This window comes from Danio rerio, chromosome 21, assembly GCF_052040795.2.
Source record: "Danio rerio strain M-AB ecotype USA chromosome 21, GRCz13ab, whole genome shotgun sequence".
NCBI lineage: Eukaryota > Metazoa > Chordata > Actinopteri > Cypriniformes > Danionidae > Danio > Danio rerio.
The window spans coordinates 39,616,807-39,633,438 of NC_141041.1; the positions used below are offsets into that span (position 1 = coordinate 39,616,807).

General features: G+C 31.9%; 1 protein-coding gene across 4 annotated transcripts in view; it reads right to left on the reverse strand.

The window, feature by feature from the left end:
• Positions 1–16,632, reverse strand: part of dacha (dachshund a) — a 302,853-nt gene that overhangs the window by 166,564 nt on the left and 119,657 nt on the right. For all 4 annotated transcript variants that reach the window (XR_015519413.1, XR_015519414.1, XM_087299132.1 and 1 more), the window contains 1 exon segment: positions 5,275–5,390. Coding sequence is in view for 2 of the 4 variants with exons in the window: in XM_087299132.1 (XP_087155258.1) it covers positions 5,275–5,390 (116 nt within the window). In the remaining 2 variants the exon portion in view is untranslated.

Below are 16,632 nucleotides of genomic sequence, written 5' to 3' on the forward strand. Positions count from 1 at the left end.
TTAATCTTAGAGATGCTGAATTAAGATTATGTAGGGGGTTGAATCGATTTCCTCTATTAATCGTGCAGCCCTACTATTATAAGTCAAAATAATTACTCTCTTAATTATTTTATAAACATACAGTAAATGATGTTTTACAGAGCAAGAAATTCTTCACAGTATTTCCTATAATATATATATATATTTTCTTTTGTAGAAAGTCCTATTTGTTTTATTTTGTATAGAATAAAAGCAGTTTTTACTCTTTTTTTTTTTTTTTTTGCTATTGTAAGTTCAATATTATTAGCCCCTTTAAGCATTCTTTTTTCGATTGTCTACAGAAGAAAGCATCATTGTTCAATAACTTGCCTAATTACCCTAAACTGCCTAGTTAACCTTATTAATCTTCTTCTTTAAATGTCACTTTAAGCTGAATACTAGTATCTTGGAAAATGTAGTAAAAAATTAGGTCATCGTGGCAAAGATTTAAAAAATAGTAATTATATAAGTTAGTTATTCAAAATATTATGTCTATAAATGCGTTGAAAAAAAATCTTTTTTCCGTTAAACAGAAATTGGGGGAAAATAAACAGGGAGCTAATAATTATGGCTTCAACTGTATATCAGAAGGAAAAAGACATTGTTGCAGTCATTTTATTTATATAGAGTACATATATAATTTTAAATAATTCAATTTTATTATAGAATTAATTCATTATTAATACACACTTGTATAATTACTGACTACAATAAGGACAACTTTAATTAGAAGCCATACTAGATTAATATTACAAACCAATGCTAATTACACTCATTTTACCTCATTAAAAAGTAGCAAATCCAGTAATTTGCTGAAAAAAATATCACAAATTGAGTCATCTTTGAGAATTGTGGCTCATTTATAATTTAATAATTTCAGCAGTTCATTACCATGAATACGGTGCTTCAATAAAAAGGCCATACATCTTTTTTTTTTTTTTTGTTTAGTTTTTTTAAGAATTTAAGTGATTTATGTGAATTTTACATGTTACACTTTTTTTTGCAGCTGGAAGGGCATCAAGCTGCGTAAAACATATGCTGGATAAGTTGGCGGTTCATTCCGCTGTGGCGACCCCAGATTAATAAAGGGACTAAGCCGAAAAGAAAATGAATGAATGAAACTTACTTTCATTATGCATATTCTATTCTTATTGAAATATGAACAAGTAACTGAAGAAGTGGAATGGAGGGACTGTTCATTATATATGCTCAGAGTAAGTTCAGCTACTCGGGTTTCACAACATGTATATAATGCTGTCAGGGATAATAAACGAAGGCATCCTGACATACATGTGAAGGTCAGTTATTTGAGTACTGCATGGATTTATGCACATAAATACATCAGAAACACCCAAGGGGGGTTGAGATACAATGAATGGAATACAGAATAAACACTTAAACTTATTTACCACATTTATAGGGGTAAATTATCATCTTTTCATGCTTTTCTTTTCATATTTAGTTTAGTTTGTCGTAAACAGTCACTGAGTTTTGTTGTATTTATTTCTTTGATTTAAGCACATCTAACTACTTCCTCTCCCCCAGGTAATTCATAATTTATTAATTTTAAATATTTTTCTTTCACTGTACAATATATTTTCACTGGTTTCACTGTAATAAATAATTGCATTAATATTTGATTTTCAGTTCATTTCTTTCTCCATCCACTTGTCACACACAATAAACTATTATATGTTATGTCACCTACTCCTAGTTTAATATTAACATCTAAAAGGACGTAACAAACTGTAACTACATTTATAAAGTATACTGACTGTCAGGGCAATTTAACCTTTTATTTAAGGTGTCCTTCTTACACAGGTTCCATGAATTTACTACAGTAATTACAAATAATTGTGTAAAATTGCATGCAACAATAAACCTAAACCACATTCCACATTTTACATAGATATTTACATTTATACAGAATTTGTTTCATTAGCAATATATACATTTAACACACACACACACACACACACACACACACACACACACACACACACACACACACACACGCACCCACACACACACACACACACACACACACACACACACACACACACACACACACACACACACACACACACACACACACACACACACAGTTTAAGTCAGAAATATTTCTTTTTTTAAATATTTCCCAAATTAAGTTTAACAGAGCAAGGAAATTTTCACAGTATGTCTGATAATATTTTTCTTTCTGGAGAAAATCTTATTTGTTTATTTGGGCTAGAATAAAAGCAGTTTTTAATTTTTAAAAAACTATATTAAGGTCAAAATTATTAGCCCCTTTAAGCTATTTTTCGATACTCTACAAAAAAAAAACCATCGTTACACAATAACTTGCCTAATTACCCTAACCTGCCTAGTTAACCTAATTAACCCAGTTAACCCTTTAAACGTCACTTTAAGCTGTATGGAGGTATCTTGAAAAATATCTAATGAAATGTTATTTACTGCCATCATGGCAAAGATAAAATAAATCAGTTATTAGAAATGAGTTATTAATACTATTATGTTTAGAAATGTGTTGAAAAAAAACTTCTCTCTGTTAAAAAGAAATTGTGGCAAAAAATAAACAGGGGGCTAATTATTCTGACTTTAACTGTATATTTTAGGGCTACACAGTATTGGAAAAATCTGACTTTGCAATATTTGTTTTCTCCGATATATATTGCGATATAATGCTGCTATACAATTTTCCCAAATGATTGAATGGCACTACTTTTTATTCTTTTACATTTTATTTTAAGGCTTACTTCCCTCTATCGGCAGACCATTAACCATGACTTTTGCTTCAATAAACTCCTAATTTGTTCCTTGTTATTAGATATTCAGGTAGATTAGGTATTGGGTTAGCTTTTATAATGTTTAAATTATGCTGCAAAGTTTTTGATGTATAAACAAATCAATACAATTATACTTTATTAAACTTCCAAATGGTAAAATGTCTTGTACCTGAAAACTTTAATCTCTTAATGCCAATAATATAATTTCACACTATTATGGTTAAACTGCAATAATTCCACAAATCTCCACCAAACTGTGACTTTTGCACATATATAATCCCAACTATGCTATGTTACTATTGCAGATGCACATTGCGATATCGATGCTGAAATTGTACACCCTAATATAAATATAAATAAACATTTTCTCAAATGTATGCATGGATGTTGCATGTGTGTACTAGTATATACATGACAAATACACAAACAAAACAAACTTTTATTTTGGAAGTGATTAATCTTTGCCAGGACTAATATAAAATATGATTTTATGATTTTAAACATTGTCATGTGAACATGTGAAGTAAAAAATGGGGCAAGAAATCCACCTTTGCTAAATGAAACAGTTTTTTTTATTAAAATAATTACATTAATTAATTAATTACTTGCATAATACTGCATTCTCGTATAACAACCTTTATAACAAAACTCAAAAATAATCTAATTATTATAATTACACAAATAGTTTTATAAATGATTCAAATCAGTGCTTGATGAAACAGCTCCATAACGATAATGTCTCTGCATCAACTCGCGTCACTCTCAAATCACATAATTTCCTACAAAGTCAGATGTTTGTTAGCATTGGGGACGGTGGGATGAGCAAAGGGATTGAGAGAAATGTGGATGCACATCTTAAAAAGCTCCTTCCCCCCCAGAGCGGCCGGCAGAAATAACAACAGAGTCATCTAAAATCAATCAGCAGGGCCGGCTAACGGACTGCTCCGGCTACTCCGCGCTGCGCAGATCGATACGCACGCTGGCCATTGTGAGAGCTAAATTGCCACTACCATCAGCAATTTAGAGAACTGAAACTAAAAGGCAAGAAGCGAAACGACGACTTACAGGAGAAAAAAAAAACGGACATAACGTATCCGAACACAATGTTAAACAAGTCATACATGCGGTTTTAGTCGTGAAATATAAACACGCGGCGGTTTGGGATTTGGTCTGAAAAGCGATCAACGGTTCCTCTGAAAGAGATTGTATTGCAAAGGATGAAAGAGGGATGATGAGAGAGAGAAAGAGAGAAAGCAAATGCGTGCACAGGAAAAAAAAAAGCAAAGAGGCTACAGAAATTCAATAGTTTAACCTCTGTTTGAGGCGCAGTGGTGGCCAGTGAAGGACAGAGGGGGAAAATCAATATGAGCTGATTTGCAGAAGGTGGAAGAGTGGGAGGAGGAGAGAAAAAGGAGAGCGACAGAGATGGGAAAAAAGACGGACAGAACAGATCAAATAAAAAAGAGAAATATCACAAGAGAAAGAAGAAAAAAAAGCAAGCGTAAATGGGACAAATGGTCATTTATGTGAGTTTCACACGCTGCTATCTGTGTGACGGGTGAGCCTGGTATTTAGGTCTAAAAAAAACTACTGTAGTGAAACTACAGTGTTTTTCATTTAAAGTACTTCCTATATTGGATTAAGTGGAAAAATAAGATTTTTGATTTTAACCTGCTTTATTCGATTTGCCTTAAAGCAAATTGAATCCAAACTAACCAGTTTTGATAGCTCACATTGTTTGTCTTACGGTGAAAAAATCATCTGCAAGTCAAAATCTTACATTAAAAATGCAATGTTTTCCATTCGAAAAATTTACCTCCAACACTGTAAAACCCAACAGTCAGCTTTATCAAATGAAATGAGTGTAGTTAACTCAAATTTGACTGGAAGTTAATTCTACTCATTTGAAAAAGGTTTTGAAGGTAATGAGTTAATTAAATACCTCATTACTTCCATTTAAATGGAGTAAGTTCACAGTACTCATATAGATTAGTTTTTTAACTCAAATAGTTTGTAGCAATCGGTTTACTCAAACGGTTTAAGTTGCCTTAACTTAGTGGGTTTTACAGTACTCTTGTGGTTTGACTTCTCTTCATTTATTGGGCTTTGCTGTGCTCAGATTGCTTCGTTTACTCAAATAGTTTAAGTTCACAGTATTCATTAGGAATCTTTTAACTTAAATGGTTTGCTGCAATCAGTTTGCTCATATAGATTGAGTTACCTTAACTTTTTGGCTTTTACAGTGTACCAAAGTACATGTGAATGTCTGTTTGTCTGTTTTTCTTGACCTAAATCCTTATTTTGATTTAGATTAAATTACATTTTAAAATGTCAACCAAAGTCAAATGATACTTCAAGAAAAACAAACAAAAAAAATTTGCTGTAACAAATTACAATAACTTTTTTGTAAAAGTAGGTTCAAATACTTTTTTTAATGTGGGTTGAGTGAGCGAGACGGGGGTCTTACCTGTTGGTGACAGCAGACCTGGAGAGAGCAGCCCATGAACACTGTGAGGAAGCAAACGAGAGCTGTCCTGCATCGCCACACCGAGAGAGCGCTTAGGAGGACGACCAGGCCGAGAACTGGAGAGAAACAGACAAAAGACGACAGTGTTTTTATGATATTTATAAAATATTCTTTATAAGTGTTCAAAACCCACATACAATTGCTCTGCTTCTGTTTCTTCTATTTTTTTTTTCTAATTTATTCCAGTTTTATTAACAAAGAGAAAAAAAACTCATGTTCAACAAAAGTGGCGGTTCTAGTTTAAATGGCGCCCCGGACGAAACCACCCCAAAACATACCCTATTCTCATACCCCAAGAAATAAAGACACAATGTGGTTGAATTTTGCATGAATATTAATTATGACAGTACTATAAAATACAAAAAAAATATATATATATGCTTTATAGAATTTACTGTTGTCTTAGTCCTGACTCATGGTCGAGAATTAATGTCATGAAGTCTTAGTTACCTCCCTGACTCATTATTTCTCCTTTCTGCTTCATAGCCATGCTTAGTCAAAGTAATATAACCATTTGATGATGTATAAACTTTAGTTTTGTCGACTTGCATGTCGATGCATATCGGCATGCATGTAAACAATCGCGATGAGGAGCAGCGCATGTGAGGCGCGCAGATGTGTCAATTTTTTTACACCAGTGTTGTTTCGGTAGCACATAAAGTATAACAAACTTGTGTATGCAAAAGACGGCCAATGTGAATAGCACCTAACGTTTTTATTCTGGGATAACCACTCTAAATTAATACACTTGCATAAAGTAAATCTTATCTTAAAGCTTTTATTGGGGCACTTTTTTTTTGCGCGACCCCCTGCAAGATGCCACCCGGGGCTATCGCCCATATTGCCCATGATTAAATGTGACAACGTTCAACAACAAGAAAAGATTCATTGTTGCTGTAAAATGAGATGTCATGTGACTTCTAAAAAATGAAATATTTTAATTTAGTCTGTAAAATATATACAGTTGAACGCAAATTATTATTAATCATTATTATGATTATTACAATTGTCACACACTGATCATGCTGCACCCAACCTGATCTGAGCTGGGATCAAACCGGAGATTCATTGTATGGGAGTTGGTTGCTCTAACAAGTAGGCTAACGACCATGGCCTCTAGAATCTGTCATTAGAGCACCTTTTGAGGTCAGAGGAGTGAGGTTTACCTCCACAGCACTTCGATAACTCGCCTCCATTACACTCAACACCCTAAACCTCACTCCCATCCCGTAAGAGCCCCCACATGTAACCCACTGGTCCTACTGCACTCAACTTACTCTAAGCTGTAATCACAGTAGCAATTCATTGTAGTGAGGTTTACCTGCATAGCACTTCGCTAGCTGGCCTCCATTACACAATTAATTTTAGAATAATAATAATATATTATTATTAATATTATTATTATTATTATTATTATTATTAGCCCTGCTGTGAAAATTTCATTCTTTCTACCAAGCAGTGTTTAACAGAGATCCATTATTTTAACACAGCATTTTAATTTCAGTTTTAACTAATTTCAAGGGCGATGCAGTGGCGCAGTAGGTAGTGCTGTCCCCTCACAGCAAGAAGGTTGGCGTTTCTGTGTGGAGTTTGCATGTTCTCCCTGCGTTCGTGTGGGTTTCCTCTGGGTGCTCCGGTTTCCCCCACAAGTCCAAAGACATGCGGTACATGTGAATTAGGTAGGCTAAATTGTCCTTAGTGTATAAGTGTGTATGGATATTTCCCAGAGATGGGTTGCAGCTGGAAGGGTCCGCTGTGTAAAATGTGCTAAATAAGTTGGCGGTTCATTCCGCTGTGGCGACCCCAGATTAAAGGGACTGAGCCAAAGGGAAAATTAATGAAGGAATGAATGAAAAATGAATGAATATTAACTAATTTCTAACAAATTTTTGATAACAGTATATAATGTCTACAAGTATTTTTTACTACTATAGTATACTATATATACTAGATCATTAACTCAAATTCATGTGTACTTTAAATTATTTATTAGGTTAATTTATTAAAAATGTTTTTTTTATCTTAATAACATTGACCTTAAAAATTGTTAAATAAAGGTAAATAATTATTTCTCCAGATGAAAAAATATATATATATTATCATAATAGGAAATACTGTGAAAAAAAATGTCTGCTCTGTTGAACATTCACATGGGAAATATTTAAACACTGTATAAAAAGATCAATAAAATTAAATAACATAAACATAATAACATTTTTGAAATCTTTATAATAAATGCATATAATAAATACTGAAAAAGTGATTTCATGGGAAAATTCGGTTTCTTTAAACAGACCCCTTGAATGAAAGTTGTTGGATTAGCAGGTTATACATTTCCTACACATGGAACAATCATACATCCTCTGCCATGATAGATACGTGAAGATGCACAGCCTAAGAATCATTTTCCGCTAACATACGACACGCTAGACAAATTATTCAACACAAAACACAAACACACACTTATCTCTCACACTTCATTGTGAGACGGGACATCAAAGAGACAGGTACATGACAGTTCGAACCCTGCGCAAGGGTGCTGGCAGAGCAAAAATAAGCCAGAAAAGCAAAATGCAAATTCCGCTGCTGCATATCATTGGATCATGTCCAAGTACATCAAGCAGCAAGTGTTTTTCCCGCCGTTCTATTAATACTGCAGTGCTAACAAACACAAACCAGAGAAGAATCACCAATAAACTGATCGTGGTAAAGCCAAGATGAGCAACTTGTTCATAATAGCGCCACATTTCAGCTTTAGAGCTTACAAGTATTACAAGATTGACAAATCCATTCATGACAGCATACAACATGTCCACATGCAGTAGAGACTTCAGTCAGAGTAGACAGAACACTTCAAAACACTCAGTGCTAGTAGCCTTGCAGTTAGACCGCTAACTAATAGCACCATGTACAGTTGAAGTAAGAGTTATCAAACCCCCTGAATTATTAGCCCAATGTATTATTTTGCTTGTCAATTTCTGTTTAACGGAGGGAAGATTTTTTCAACAAATTTCTAAACATAATAGTTTTAATAACCCATTTCTAATAGCTGATTTAATTTATCTTTGTCATGATGACAGTAAAGAATATTAGTCTAGATATTTTTCAAGACACTTCTATACAGCTTAAAGTGACATTTAAAGGCTTAACTGGGTTAATCAGGTTAACTAGGCAGGTTAGGCTAATTAGGCAGGTTACTGTATAATGATGGTTTGTTCACTAGACTATCCAAAAAACATAGCTTGAAGGGGCTAATAATATTGACCATATTTTTTTTTTTTAATTTATTAAAAACTTTTATTCTAGCCGAAATAAAACAAATAAGACTTTCTCCAGAAGAAAAAATATTATCAGACATACTGTGAACATTTACACATCATTTGGGAAATATTTAAATACGAAAAAAAATTCAAACGGGGTTTAATAATTCTGATTTCAACTGTAGTTTGAATTCTCTTTGTCTATCCTGTTTTCCTCTCGCTGAACCCAAACGAAATGTATTTACATAACTTTTTTATAGCAAAGTCAACTAATCAATGTCATTCTGTTTAATACTAGTCATCTGTCACTTGTTAATAACACTGAATGTTAATAACACTGCAAATCTGAAACCTTCACATGAACAACACTATACAGAATTATGATATATATAATACATTTTTATATAAAGTATTCCAGATATATTTATTAAAATATGATATATTTTATATGATAAAATTATTTATAAGCATGTTATATAAGTATTTATATTATTTACACATAATATAATGATACTATTTTAACTTTGCAGCAATAAAATGCCAATTCATTTGAAAACATGGTAACACTCTTATGTCGCGATCACACGAGTTTGAGCATGCAAAATTCTGTCATACGGCGCAGTAAAAAGGGGCAAGATTGAACAAGATGGAGATTAAAAAGTGAGCATTTCTGTACACTGATGTTTTGATCTTCGATTGGTCTCATGCAGCCATGTGATGCGATTTCGCAGGTCCGAGTTCACCAAGCTTAAACTTTGCAAAGCAGCAAACTGTGAAACGTGTCACACAAGCTTGCGTTTCTGGCATACGTATGAATGGAAGTACATGGGGAAAAAAATTCAGTGTTACCGCAGTACTATACTATACTGTATGTAGATCACTTTATATTTTAGAAAGAGGGTCCCTCATTGTAAAAAAAAATAAATAAATAAAAAAAGCTAGGCTCCACACAATCGATTTGGGACAACATTACATTACCTTTTTAGTTTTTACAAATTTAACTGGATTGAACATAAAACTTTGATTTGGCTCAAAAACCTCCTCAAAATTGTGTTGTTTCAGCTCATTTTAAATAATTGGTTTGAATAAACAGCAAACGTTATTTTTATTAGCAAGAGAAGATCGAAGTATTCTGTGTTACATGGCATACACTGTTTTTCTATCACTCAGACATTCACCTTCAATCTCTAAGAGCATTCTAGAGTGCTTCATATTTCATATTTGTGCCAATAGTCAAATAAAATAGTCAAAAATTGCCAATAAACAACATATTTACTATAACACTCGTGAATCAATTGTAAACTTTGATTGACCCCTCCAGCATCAATTTTTGTCTACTGACCTACCTCTCTTTTCTACCCTAAGATATTCCAGTTTCACTCACTGATCTGTTGACAAGCTTGTCATGGCCGTGGCAAATGGGAATCACTTTGGACCATCATATTACTAATCCAATTAAAAACTATGAACAGTGGAGCGTGGTGGAAAAGAGAGGCAATCAACATGAATCACTTTAGCTGTTGTAGTGCCTGTAAGTAGAAAACAGTCGATGGAGTTAACTGTACTGTAAAAAAAAAAAAAAAAACACCTCAGCACAGTTTGCCAGACCGCAATTCCACTCTAGTTCGGATATAATTAATGAAGTCTTTGATTTTGAGAGTTCACCAAGCTACTTTTTTCACTTTAGTTTTGTTTTATTTTTTGCTTTGCGAAAAGAGTTGACTTTTAATTAACTGATTAAATCAGAGAGGGATCAGGACATGATGAACGGCAGCCAATCACATATTAAAACATATGAATACATGATGTTAACCAGATTAGTAGCCTGGATGTACAACAGCCTGCCTTGATTAATGCCACCATAATAAAACAATATATATATATATATATATATATATATATATATATATATATATATATATATATATATATATATATATATATATATATATATATATTTTATTTTTTTTATTTTTTATTTTTTTTTATCTGAACTCAACTACTCTTCACTTTATAGTTTCTGTTGGTTGAACCTGCTAGCTTTCTACTGTCACTGTCGGAAAACCCTGCATTTGCATTGTAACGCAAGCATATTAAACAAGAAGCTGGCTTTTACCCAGTAAAGTGTTTAATTGAGTTTTTTCTTATGAAAGGTAGTTTAATTTTGACCAGGTTACGTGTAAGTTATTACATTCCAGCCCAGGCTCATTGCAAATATCTGCCTCATCCCACATTTTAATGAAACGAAAATTACAAGGTACATTTCATTGCACATTTTAGATCCACAAATCCAGGTTGCTGTGTTTTGCGGTTCTAAAATGGTTTTATCTAAAGAACTGCAAGAAAACATGACATCTAGTGAATCACTGATTTATACCAAAAGCATTTTCAAAAGCAAACGTCAGAGAAAAGTGCACTGTGACCACACAGTTTTACCTTGATTTTGCATTGCTTTAATCTCTTCTCTGGAAACAAACACTATACAAAGTGAGCAACAAAGCAAACTAGCCATGCCAGAAAAGTTCTCCATATGAAGATAAATGACAGCTGAAGTAAATGTATTCAATCACAAATCATAAACACCATTAAGTAGTTTTGTGGTACTAAATTGGTTTTGTGTAAAGAACTACAAGAAAACTTGACATCAAGTAAACCACTGATTTAAACCCTTCCCTAAATCCAACTAAAAGTGTTTTCAAAAGCAAACATTAAAGAAAAGTGCACTGCAACCACATAGTTTTACCTTGATTTTGCATTACACCATTAATACACATTAATACACCATTATGTAGTTTTGAGGTACTAAATTGGTTTTGTGTAAAGAACTGCAGGAAAAAATGGCACCTAGCAACCACTGACTCAATACTACCAAAAGTGTTTTCAAAAGCAAACGTGAGAAAAAAAGTGCATTAAAACCACAAAGTTTTACCTTGATTTTGCAATGCTTTATTCTTTGTGGAAACAAACACCATACAAAGTGACCTACCGAACAAACTAACCATGCCAAAAAAGTTGTCCATATGAAGTTAAATGACAGGTAAAGTAAATGTATTGAATCACAAATCAAAGACACAATTAAGTTGTGTAGTGTTAAGGATTTTGTTTAGTTTATAAAAACTGCAAGAAAATAATCCTTTATGCCCCTGTAAATATCATTGGTACGAAAAGGAACAAAAGCTGTATGTCTCACCCGAAACTGCATTCAAACATATGTTTAAGTATGTTTTTGAAATTTCACAAATATGTTGACTAAATCACGTACTTCCAATGAGCCTGTTTTGTTAAATTACATGCTTTGATTAAGTCAGCTATTGCCTTTTGACTTCTTTCTAAATATTTTGCTGTATAAGCAGAATTTATTCCTGGCGTGCAGATGCCTATAAATTCATTGTGTTTTTGATAACGATATCTCTTAACCTTTAACAGGGAAGTGAATTATGCTGGCTCTTTAGCTTAGTGATAAATAAATCAAACTGATGCTCTCAGTGTTTCATTTGATAGGTTGTTTGCTGTACATTTTCAGGTGTAGGTACTCCAGAGTTAATCGCAAACTGTGCAATAAAACTTAAGTTAGCAGAGAATGTTTACTCTACTGTATATTGAGTAAACCTGATATAAACAGGTAGGTTTTTTTTTTTTTTTTTGTCAGCTCTAAACCTATTCTGCAGCTTACAGTTTGTTACTTCATGAAACAGGCAGATGACATCTTTAATAACAATTTTAATAAAACAGCATTGAAAGTCATTCTAAGATCTATGCATCAAGTTATGCAGTGTTTAAGCAACTGCTCTAAATAAATATAATTGTGATCCACTTTACCAATCCTTGAAAAAACTACAAACAAAACTGCAACCCAAAAGTTGCATGTCTACAGTAGTCAACAACATTTGAAGTGGATCAAAACCTTTTGAAAGTTGTGTTAAAACTATTGAACTTTTTTGATTCACTTTTTTAATCCACTTGAAATTAGACTACTGTACTTTTTGATTATTCAGTTCAGCATTCAGTTCCAGGTAATTTCTCTATGCTGCATTCACTTTACAGAACCTGGCCAACAAAAATAACTAATGGCTAAAAAGTAACATTTTTCATCGAAAAATAGAATAATATAGCAAAAAAAATGTAAACAACACTTAAAATGCAAAAAGAAAAAGAAAAACAATCTGAACGAAACTGTAAAATAAAAATATAAAATTAATAAACAAAACTAAACTAAACTGAAAATGCTAAATAAAAATAAACAAAAAACTAAACTAAACTAAACAAAAACTAAACAAATCAGTTTATGATGTTTTTGTGGTACAAGTGAACCTTCTTAAACATAAGAAAACAAAACAAAACAAAACTTAAAATGCAAAAAAAAAAATATATCAAAACAAAACTGTTGAATCGAAAATAAAAATTCTAAATAAATAAAACTAAACTAAACTAAAAAGGCTGAATAAAAAATAAAAATAAAAAAACTGTTTTATTTTTTGTGGTACAAGTGAACCTTCTTAAAGAAAACAAAAATAAATAAAAATATTAAATAAATAAAAAAACTGAAAATGGTAAATAAAAAAATAAATAAAAAACTAAACAAAAAATCTAAAACTAAACAAAACAGTTTATTTCATTTTTGTAGTACAAGTGAACCTTCTTAAACAAATATAAAAAAATCTAAACAAAATTGTAAAATAAATAAATCAAAATATTTATAAAATAAACAAAACAAAACCGAAAATGATAAATGAAAATAAACAAAAAAAAACTAAACAAAACCAAACAAATCTTTTTATTACATTTTTGTGGTACAAGTGTACCTTCTTAAACAAAAGGAAAACAAAACAAAAAAATCTAAACAAAACTGCAAAATAAAAATAAATAAAAATATAAAATAATTAAATAAAACAAAAACTAAAAAAAAGAAACAGTTCATTTTATTTTTGTGGTACAAGTGAACCTTCTTATACAAAACAAAACTTAAAATTTTAAAAAATCTAAACAAAACTGTAAAAAAAAAAAAATTAAATAAAACAAAAGTGAAAATGCTAAATAAAAAATTTATAAAAAATAAAACTAAATAAAACAAAAAAACTTAACAAAACAAAAGTTTATTTTAATTTTGTAGTTCAAGTGAACCTTTTTAAACAAATATAATGATATACAAAAATAAAATACAAAAATAAAAATTCCAAAAAATAAAAAATAATAATATTAATAAACTGTAAGAGAAAACAAAATAAATAAATAAATAAATAAATAAATAAACAAAACAAAAACTAAACAAAACGGTTTATTTTATTTTGTTGCAAATGCCTTTGTGGCTGACTGACAAAGGCCTGAGTTTATATTATAGTTTTTACATAATTCGGACAAAAGCCACGTTGGAAAACAATCAATTACCTCAGTGTTCCGATAACACGACTTCATTTCCTTTGAGGAAAGCAAATTAGAAAACAGCATGTTGGGGCAGCACAACGATTCCATGGGGGTCAACATAGTGCAGGAAGAAAAATCAGCGAAATGTCAAAAGATCCCGCCTTTGAAGATGGTCAACTACTATAGCTTCAAATCAAACTTCAGTGACTTAAAAAAAAAACATAAGCAGACATTTCCGGTTGTACTTACAACAAGAAGAAAAACTGTTTCCTATCATGCTCTTGGTTGAAGAACAAGGGGAGTTCTTTCTTTCCTCATTTGGAGCATCTGACTCAGTTGATCCTTTTGAGCATTCCTAATCGAGGCGTGCCCAAACTACGAGATAGAAAAAAAAAAGCTCCAACATTCTGGAGTCGTTAGAAGTCTGCAGTCAGGCGATTGTGCGTGAACAGGCACTTGACTCCCGTGGGACTCTTAAAGCTATTTTCTTATTTAGCTCCACTTTGACTGGGTATTGTTAGAGGCCGAGCAGTTCTTTCCTCGCTTGTGACAGGTGCTTCCCTTATATAAAACCCATCCTTTCATTTTCGAGAGTGCTTTCGGAAAGGTACAGCCGTCGTGTTCTTGACACAATGTTCCAAAAGGAGTGCTTGAATGCTAATCGTGTGGAAATATGGAACTTGGTATGATTATGTACAACAATATACTGTAATATGGAAGTAGAGGTACGGTAAAATTTTGAATTACACTGAAGAATGTGTTATTGTGGATGTTGTTGTTTTAGGTGCACATTTTATGAGACAAAGAGTGCATTTTATGAGACAAATACTAGTTGAGTCCTGCTACATCAAAATGTCTCTTTAATTTACTGTTATTGTTTACTGTTAATTTAAGTTACTTGCTATTTCCTTGTAATTATGATTACATAAATACATTAAAATTAGATTTATAGACATAATGTCAAAGGCTGCTTTTTTCCAACATTCTCCAGAATATTTTGTTTTGTGTTTAACAGAAGAAAGAAATTTGTAAAAGTAAATGGTAAGGAAATGATAATTTTTGGGTGAACTATCCCTTTAAATTTCGAGAAATGTTTTGTTTTTCTGTCCGGGAAATAGAGCTGTGCGATTATTCAAAATCGAAATCGAATCGCAATCTTGATTTAAAATGTTGCGATTAACTAATCGCAAATGGCTGAGATATGAAATATATTTGTATAGTTTAATTAATTAGTTAATTAATTAATTTCCCAGCCAAGAGCAAATGCGTGACTGCCATCTTTGTGTGATAGTGCAACTAGCCAATAGAGTGAGCACAACCGAGTCGTGAGTGTTGCTAAAAAGTCAATACTCAAAGTACAGCCATTGAGTTCAGCTTGTTTACAGAAAGGTAAGGTCATTTTATTTTGTGTTTACTGTTTGCTCTAGAGAAAAATAAGTGTTTCATTACTGAACATTTAAAATCAAACTTGAAGTTAGTTAATATCTTTTCAGTTCCTTTTTTTAACATACAATCACTGCATTTTAGCAGTATACAGCTACGATACAGATTATTGAGCTAAAGCTTTACTACAAAATTAAATCGCAAATCTAATCAAAATTGCAATATCTGTTAAAAAAATAATAATAAAATAAATAAATAAAAATTGCAATTATATATTTTCCCCAAATCACACAGTCCTAACAAGAAACCTAGTTCTAAGTTCTAAAAAAAAAGTACTCTAGTCATTTAAGTATAATAATAACTCAAAAAATGTTTGCTGTTTATTTAAACTACTTATTTAAAATCAGCTGAAACACCACAACTTAATTCCTTCATGTTGTCCCAACACAAATCGACGGCAATTTTTACAGTGTAAAGTGATTACATTAATAATTATTTATCAACTACAATCACATTAAATTATGTTACATATGCCATTTTGTTTTGAGAAAAAGACATGTAAACGCTTTCATTTTAATATTACCACACAAACCAAAATGTGCATGCATAGCCATACAGTACTATAGTTTACACAAATGCTGTGATTTGTTCCTTTTTAAATTTTCCCTCTTCTCAGGATAGTTATACAGTCCCTCCAGACATTTTTCAGATTTTTGTGGCCTAAAATAAATATTTTGCTGCAGCTTTTATTAATATTTGCGGCCTTATTTTGTGTTAATTTGCTGTAGAAAAAACTATACCACAGACAAAAGTCTTCATTATTTATGTATTTTTTATTACTCCTAGACCTAGACACTGGGTTCAGTAACCTAAATTTAAAGGATAATGTATGTTTAAAAAAAAATAAATTGTGTATGCTCGGAACAAGTCTTTATTTAACTAATTTCACTAACCTCACAGTAATATTTGTAGGTAAATGTGACTTTGTATGTTTACTCATCTTTAACTTGCGCTGTCTTCTTCGTCTGATTTAATGCAGAGTTACACACCAGCGTAAAAGTACAGTATATACAGCCACCTACGATCATGATGTGTGTAAAATCATGGCTTAGTGAGCGTTGTTTGCGAGAATTTCGAGGCATTTCATAAAAAATGCGAGATCCACAAATTTTTTGCAGAGTTTGCTTGATTTAGCAATAAATTAATCAATCGCAAAATCACGAAATCCTAGAGGGACTGGTTTTCGGGTTTCCGCCTGGATTTTGCTTACCCAAATTCAAAAGCTTTGCCAAAT